This window comes from Crocuta crocuta, unplaced genomic scaffold (assembly GCF_008692635.1).
Source record: "Crocuta crocuta isolate KB4526 unplaced genomic scaffold, BGI_CrCroc_1.0 scaffold41, whole genome shotgun sequence".
Taxonomy (NCBI): Eukaryota; Metazoa; Chordata; class Mammalia; order Carnivora; family Hyaenidae; genus Crocuta; species Crocuta crocuta.
In genome coordinates this window covers 3,285,702-3,294,007 of record NW_027529428.1, presented here as the reverse complement: position 1 = coordinate 3,294,007, position 8,306 = coordinate 3,285,702, and the positions used below count along the sequence as shown (strand labels likewise).

General features: G+C 46.0%; 1 protein-coding gene across 1 annotated transcript in view; it reads left to right on the top strand.

Moving 5' to 3' along the window:
• Positions 1-167: 167 nt before the first annotated feature.
• The window catches only part of LOC144227667 (phosphoserine aminotransferase), a 32,158-nt gene continuing 24,019 nt past the window's right edge, over positions 168-8,306 (top strand). Inside the window, exons 1-3 of the mRNA XM_077759352.1 lie at positions 168-307; positions 4,674-4,734; positions 5,677-5,746. Coding sequence (XP_077615478.1) covers positions 248-307; positions 4,674-4,734; positions 5,677-5,746 — 191 coding nt within the window. The 5' untranslated portion in view covers positions 168-247. The remainder of the gene's footprint in view (positions 308-4,673; positions 4,735-5,676; positions 5,747-8,306) is intronic.

Here is an 8,306-nt window from a genome sequence, read left to right as displayed (position 1 = left end):
AGAAAGAGTAGCTGGAGCAGTAGGCGGGAGGAGCAGCAACTGCTCCTGGGCCGTGGCTGGTGCGCATGACCAATGGGGGTGCGAGCCCCGTAGCGCGAACCAATTAGCGCAGGGCCTGCGACAGCGCGGGCCAATGGGGGCGCCGGCTGGGCGCTGGAAGAAAGCAGAAGGTCTGAGCCGGCGGCAGACTCGCGCTGCGCGCGCCATCGGCTCCCTCGGTGTTCCTCGCCGCCTGTGCTGCAGCACCATGAGCGCCCCGACGCAGGTGGTCAACTTCGGGCCCGGGCCGGCCAAGCTACCGCGCTCGGTAAGTCCCCACGAGCGCGCGCCGAGAGTGCGGTGAGGGCGGGAGCACGCGTGCGGCTGGCCGTGCATCTCCGGGGCTGGACGCTCGGATCCGCCCTCCCCGCTCGGGGGCTTCCGAACGCTCTGCAGCAGAGTGCACGCCTCGCAGTTGGGCTTCTGGAAGAATGCACTTGGGGGAAAGGAAGCTCGGCGACTTGCTTAGGCAGCTGTCCCGGGCGCGGCGTGCACGACTTGGCTCGCCCGTGCAGCGCACCTGCGGATTCCCGTGCGGCGCCTTCTCCGGGGCTGGGCCGGGGCGCAGCCGGAGGGCAAAAACTCTCATCTCTGCGTTCGCCTTGCCCGGCATTGAGAGCCAGGCGGTGCTGAGACGGTCTGTGAATGGATACTGTGAATGAATGGGGAATGGGGCTGGCGTTAACTGGAGGGGATGGCAAACTTGGAATCCCGCGCATGACCCCTCGTAAAGAGTGTTTGGTTCAGCCCGCACTTGGGCACAAGGCTTTTCAGAAATGTAAATGTGCAAGCCTTCAGCCCAGCCTTTCTTGTTCCCCTAGAGAACCTGCCCTCCCCGCTTTATTTCAGCTCTGTTTCACGCGTAGATTTTTTTTTTTTTAACTGACTTGTTTCCTAAAAGCATTCGAGTATTCAAATTCTGGTAGGCATTGGGCTGCTCGCCCAGTTAGCTTCACTTTGTTTTGGAGGAAGTGGAATGATTGAATTCTCCCTGGGGCCACAACCAGACTTTTCAAGTCCAAGTGGAACTCACGCCCTGCCTTTCTAGGCTCCGTGCCAGGTTCCAGCGCCTCCCCCCATCACCCCCACCCCCAGTTGTGAAGAAGGCAGTTTGTGATTTGCCTTGACTGACAAGCTGCAGTCGCTGCTGTTATATTTTTATTTTTCTAACCAGAATGACTCTGATAATACGTTGTAGCAACATGAGGCATAGCCAAGTGCTTTACAATTATGTATTGTTGAACAGATGAGAAATCTCCGTGGGATAGAGCCGTCTCTGTGTTGTACGAACAGAGAATCTTACAATTTTAGAAGGGAAAGGATTTCTTGCATTTCTAGGGGCAGGGCTGTGGCGGAGAGGGCTTGTTTTTCCTCACCTCTTAGAGTCCATTTTAGGCGAGATTCTTTCCCTGCCAGAGCTGTGCAAACGCTTCTTGGTACCCTCCTCACCTTTGTCCCTTCTCCGTTTTGGAATCTTCTATTTGTTGCTTGTGCTATTTCTTTTAAGTAATCTCTCCCCACCCGCATGGGGCTCGAACTCCTGTCCCCCGAGATCAGGAGTTGCATGCTCTACCCATTGAGCCAGCCAGGCATCCCTCCCTGTGCAATTTCTTTATGCATTTATTATAATGACAGTTGTCACTGTCGTCATCAGTATTGCACTTACTATTTTCCTGGGAGGATTTTTGCCCTCAGATGCCCTTTCTGGGGGGAGGGGGGGAGGGGGGAAGGAAGTGGCAGATGTTGCTTTTTATGAGTTTTTATTTGATTGAATTGTTAGGATTAGAGAAGTTTTTCAAACTTTATTGTTGACTGTGACCACAATGAAAAATATATATTGCAAAATGACAAAATAACATGCATATAATTATAATGAAAGCCTTATATTAAAGCGTTATGAAATATTAGCCTAAATAACTACAACATCCACATTTTTGTATTCTGTTCCACTCTAGTCTGTTCTATTTCATGTAAAAAATTAGTTGTGAGGGGCACCTGGTGGCTCAGTCGGTTAAGTGTCTGACTCTTGATAACTGGTTAGGTCATGATCTCACGGTTCATGGGTTCAAGCCCTGTGTCAAGGCTCTGTGCTGACAGCACGGAGGCTGCTTGGGATTGTCTGTCTCCCTTTCTCTCTGGCCTTCCCCCACTCGCTCGCTCGCTCACTCTCTCAAAATAAATAAATAAACTTTTAAAAAGTTAGTTGTTGTGACCCACAAAAGTGACTGCATTCTGCAGTTAAAGAAACTCCACTGGAGTTGAGGAGCATGCTTTTGGGGTAGAAGTCTTTTAAAACTCTTTGTGTTGATTTGGATTACAACCTCATTTTAGGGGATGTTCTCTGTAAGAGAAATCCAGTCTTTTTCTTCTAAGTTTTTATTTAAATTCAAGTTAGTTAACACTTAGTGTAGTGCTGGTTTCAGGAGTAGAACTTAGTGATTCATCATTTTCATTGGACACCTGATACTCATCACAAATGCCCTCCTTAATGCCCCTCACCCTTTTAGCCCATCCCCCTAGCCATCTCCCCTCCAACGGCCCTCAATTTGTGCTCTATAGTTAAGACTCTCTTATGGTCTACCTCCCTCTCTGTTTTTATTTTATTTTATTTTTCTTTCCCTTCACCAGTGTTTGTGTGTTTTGTGAGAAATCCAGTCTTAAACAGTTCAAAGAGGGATTCACTAAAGTTTATTTGATCAGCCAGTGCTAATAAGCATCCAGTAGTTTACAAAATAATGACGAATTGTTTTTTCTAATGCTAGCTTTTATGATCTCTTTCTTTTCTTTTTTCAAAGTAATCTCTATACCCAAGGTGGGGCTTGGACTCACGATTCCAAAATCAAGAGGAGCATGCTCACTGACTGAGCTAGCCAGGTGCCCAACAATGACAAATTATTGACCACCCCACCCTTGCCAAAGGAAATTTTTGTTTAATTCTTTATTGTTAGAATGTTGATGTTTCAGGGGCATCAGGTGGCTCTGTCAGTTGAACATCGAACTCTTAATTTCAGCTCAGGTCATGACTCCATGGTGGTGAGATCGAGCCTGGCCTCAGACTCTGTGCTGAATGTGGAGATTGCTTAAGATTCTGTCTCCACTGACCTCACTCCCAATTGTGCCCATGCGTGTTCTCTCTCTCTCTCTTTCTGTCTGTCAAAAATAAACAAACATTGAAAAATTTAATAAAAATAAAGCCAATTTCAGATATCATGTCATTTCACACTTCAACATTCATCTCTGATAGGACTTTCTATCTTCCTTCTCTAAAAAAGAAAGAAAGAAAGGAAGGAAGGAAAGGTAAGGAAAGGAAGGATCGGTGGGTTTTTTTCAATGTGTAGTTACTTTGCATCTGGGGGGAAGAAAATATCACTGGGGCTCCCCCAAGCAAGCTGTGTTTTGTAAGGGGTGGTGAGCCATGCCCCCATTTCCTGACTCTTTGGAATTGGTGGTGACCTGGGTCTCCCCTGCCCAATTGTCCGTGTAAGGTAGAATGTGGGTAAGGGACTGCAGCAATCATAGTAGAGGGGTCAAAGGGCTGGCCAGGTGCATAGCCCTCAGAGCCTTGGCTGATACTGCTCATCTGCACATTGGGGATAGGAACATCCCCCTCATGGCTCTGTCTCAATGTCATTACCTCCCCTGCCCATTAATCTTTCACAGCAGGTGTTTCTTTCTTTCTTTTTTAATATTTATTTTTTATTTTGAGAGAGAGAGCGTGTGTGCAAACAGGGGGAGGGGTCAGAGAGGAGAGAGAGAATCCTAAGCAGGCTTCTCAGAGCCCCGGTGAGATCAGGACCTGAGCCTGCATCAAGAGTCCAGCGCTTAACCAACTGAGCCATCGAGGCGCCCCTTAATTCACAGCAGGCTCTTCCTCATTCCTGTACACCCAACCTGTTCCACCTGAGCACCTTAGACCAAAGAGATGGAAAGTTGAGTTATCTGTTTAATTTCAGCCTCATTGACTTTTTTTTGTTGTTCCCTGAACCAGAACTTTATGCTTTTTGTGGTACTTCTGCTTTCAGAGAATGAGAAATGTGATAGTGGAGGGGACCTTTTCTAGTGAGTCTGGTTTTTCCCAAAGGTCTTATCTTGACAGCTAAAGGTTGTCATCAAAAAACTTCTGTGTTTGTTTGTTTGTTTTTTGGAATTCACGTGAATTTTTATACCTAAATAAATTCATACCTTTGGAAAAGCTGTATTTTCTTTAGAGTTTATTTATTTTGAGAGAGAGAGTATAGAGAGTGAGTGGGGGAGGGGCAGAGAAAGACGAAGAGAGAGTCCCAAGCAGACTCCATGCCTTTAATGTGGAGCCCGACACAGGGCTCGATTTCATGAGCCGTGAGATCATGACCTCAGCTGAAAACAGTCCAACACTCAACTGATTGAGCCACCCAGGTGTCCCGGAAAAACCTGTATTTTAACATCAATCGCATTATATAATTTCACACTTAACTTGTGTGTAAGTTGCGTTAGCAGTGCTCTGTGGGCTGGATGGGAGGAAGGGGATTGGCCATGGGCGCAGCAGAAGTTTCTGGACCTCACGGGCCCTGTGGGTGGACTCCCTCTTCGATGTCCAGAGCAACAGCTCTGCACAGAATATCCAAATCATTTTATTTTCTCTTGTTTTTCCCTAGGTATTGTTAGAGATACAAAAGGAATTACTAGACTACAAAGGAACTGGGATTAGTGTTCTTGGTAAGATTTACTTTTGGACTCTGAATATACAGGTTCCAAAGGAAACTGATGAAAATGTATCAAGCCTCAAGTTTTTCGCCCGGTCTTTAGGCCTTTGTAGATATATTTTGATAGATTAATCATTTTGGTCACATGTTTGATGGAAGCAGTTGTGAAATCACCACCCATGCTGGTGAGGGGGGGGTTCTTGCGTCTCTGTGCTCTTTCATGATTGGTTTTGCTGTTCATAGCATTGGGTATCAGACGATGCCGTACATATGGCTCCCAGTGCTCTGAACCTTTATAGTATCGCCTCACATTCATTTTACAGCCTGGGCTATACTTACAAATGAGCTCAGTAATCAGTTTAAAAGTCTACAAGCCTTTGCTCAAGATCTTGCTCGTTAATAATTTCATTAAGTTTCTCCTACATTATTGAGGAAGAGGACCTTGGAATTTCAAAATTTCCTTTTGAACATTTAATGTCCTTTTTCTTATTGGGGAATTCCAAAGGCCACATCGTTTTAAGAGATCAAAGGGTTAGCTGCAGGCTTGTTGCTATTAAATTTTGTTCCTGTGGGTTTGGGATGTATACTTGGGTTTCTGTGAAATGAGAGCCACGGTACAGAAATTTGTGCTGTTCTCTGGGACGGCCTTTGCACACGGGTTCGTGTTTGTGAGAAATCACAGGGACAGAAGGATGAGTTAGTAAATCGATCATTCAATGAGTATGTGACTTGAAAAATCATTCCGCTGTGGCTGTTAAGGCTCAGATGTTTGCAGTTGGAAAATCAGTTTGGGTTTTTCCCCCAAGCGAAGTGAGCCTTGGCCCACAATTTGGATGCAGAATCACTACAATTTCCCTTTATTATTTAATTTGCAAATTGTGCACTTCTAAAGTTGCTTCCATTCACTTGGTTTTGAACTGGAACTGCGTTTTCTTGTTTTTCTTTCCTTCCACAGAAATGAGCCACAGGTCATCAGATTTTGCCAAGATTATTAACAACACAGAGAATCTTGTGCGGGAATTGTTGTAAGTTACAAATTTTAAAGACCAAATTCGTTACTCTTGTTTGATTATCCACATGCCTGGATGTCTGTTACAGTATTTGCTCTGCTGTGTGTGAAGAATATTTCATAATTAAAAATAATCATTTAAAGATTCTCCCGAAGTCACTAAATTAGTACATAATGCTTTGTTGTTATTGTTGTTTGCTGTCCTGTGTTTGTGTGTTTTTATTTTATGTGGTGTTTCCAAAGATTTGAAATCATCATATCTAGGAAAGGTTTTTCAGGCTCAATAGGGATTTAAATAACAAAGAAGAGGTCATCTTGGTTAGTTTACTGGTTCTTAAACGCGTGAGTCTCAGACCACCTGTCCAAATCACCTGGCTGCAGGGAGGTATTAAAAAATTTAAGTGCAGGGCCCCCCCTCTAGCCCAGCTGAATCAGAATCTCTGTAGAAACTTCATCTTGAATAGACTCTTTGGGTAGTTTTAAGAGTTCCTCACTGCAGGAGTTTCTCAAATGGTCCCTCTTAGCCTGTCTGTACCATTCTCCTTACCCAGAGGAAACCTTCCTCTAAAATAGATTGCTGTTTAAACGAGAGATTTATATATTATCTATACATAGGCATATAGGCGTTACGAATATGGTAATCTTGGGAGAAAAAAAATCCCCATTTCCTTTCTGCTCACAGAACTAGTGCACGTTCACGGTAGAAAGTTTAGGAAAACCTGAATGTCACAAATTAAACTAGAATTATCCATAACCCTACCAGTCAGAGGTAATTATTATTAACATTTTGCCCATGTTTGCATTATTTCATTAACAAGATTGGAATTGTACGGACTGTTTCCTTTTAAATTGCCTTGATGCGACGCTTCAAGTTGGGGCAGGCTTGGGGACACTTTTGTGAGGAGCCCCTAGAGGCCCATTGCAGTGCGAGCGGGCAAGACCAGCAGTCGTTCGCGTGGCCTCACACACAGGGTCTCCTGCTGGGTCCCATGTCCTGTTCACAGTGTTGCCCTGTGCTTCGTGGAACAGGCGTTTGGAACCTTGGCCCCAGAGCGTGTGGCATTTGACCCGCATGGCTGTGAGCCTCCTGGGACTGGACTCTCAGTTCAGCCTATGGGCCTGACTTCATTTGCCTACGCAGGTGCCTACCTTGTTCCCCCGTCTGCTCTGTCTGCCGTCCTTCCGTCCAGGTTTTGGCTTCCTTGTCTGTCTGGCATCTGGATAACATGGACCTGGCCCCTGCCTCGGGCTCCCAGTCCTCCCAGCTGCTGAGAACCTCAGGTTTAGAGCCTCTCAGTGAGACCTGGCTGTGAGGCCTGGATGATAATATGCAGACCTGGTTCAGAACCAGATATCTGCACAGCGCCCATTCCCCAGAACGCTCTCGGTTCTGTCTCCAGCCGTCTGCCTCCCGTACCTCTTTCCAAGCTCTGACCTGACTCAAAGGCTTGGGCCCAGGCTAGTCCCTCTGGAGTTGGCCTTCTCTTACTGCCCGGAGCCATTCCAACCATCATCTTCATTTTCTACACTACAGTCCAGAAGTTTCCCTGTTAGTTTTTAAAAAAAAAATTTTTTAATGTTTATTTAAAAAATTTTTATTTTGTTAATGTTTTATTTATTTCTGAGAGAGAGAAAGAGGCCGCATGAGCAGGAGAGGGTCAGAGAGAGAGGGAGGCACAGAATCTGAAACAGGCTCTAGGCTCTGAGCTGGCTCTTAGCACAGAGCCCGATGCGGGGCTTGAACCCATGAACTGTGAGATCATGACCTGAGCCGAAGTCGGACGCTTAACCTACTGAGCCACCCAGGCACCCAATATTTATTTATTTTTGAGTGAGAGACAGAGTGTGAGCTGGGCTGAGAAAGGGGCAGAGAGAGAGAGGTAGATACAGAACTTGAAGTGGGCTCCAGGCTCCATGCTGTCAGCACAGAGCCCAGCGCGGGGCTTGAACTCACAAACTGAGATCATGACCTGAGCTGAAGTTGCACGGTTAACCAACTGAGCCACTCAGGAGCCCCATGTTAGGCTTGGTGTATGTCGATGTGTGATTATATGCTTCTTCCTAAACTATTATCTATGACCCTTTACGACTGCCCACTTAGTTCATAGCACGGTCCAGCACATATCTATTTTTAGGACTTCTGGTTGCAAGTGACAGATGTCCAGCTCTTGGCTTAAGTGAAAGAGGGGATGTGTTACCGTGTGTAACTGTAAAGGGAAGGAGTGATTTAGGTGATGTTCAGGAAGGTCTTTATCTTCATCTTTTGGCTTTGCTTTTTTAGGTGTTGGCTTCACCAAATGGCCACCCGTGGTTGTAGGATCAGCCGGTTTATCCTTTCCCTCAATAGAAACCACTTCTCTTTGCCAGAAGTTTGAGCAAAGGTCTCAGAACCAAACCCCACTGGCCAGCTCAGGTCATGTGCTCTTCTGCTGGAGCGAGGGTTGGCCACCCTTGAACCATGTAGTCTGAGAGTGGTAGCAAGGTGAACAGTGGGGTGTTACTAACTTCCCTCCAAACATTCCCCACACAGACCCTGATATGATACATGGTTGTCCAAGGAGGGAATAAAAAAATAG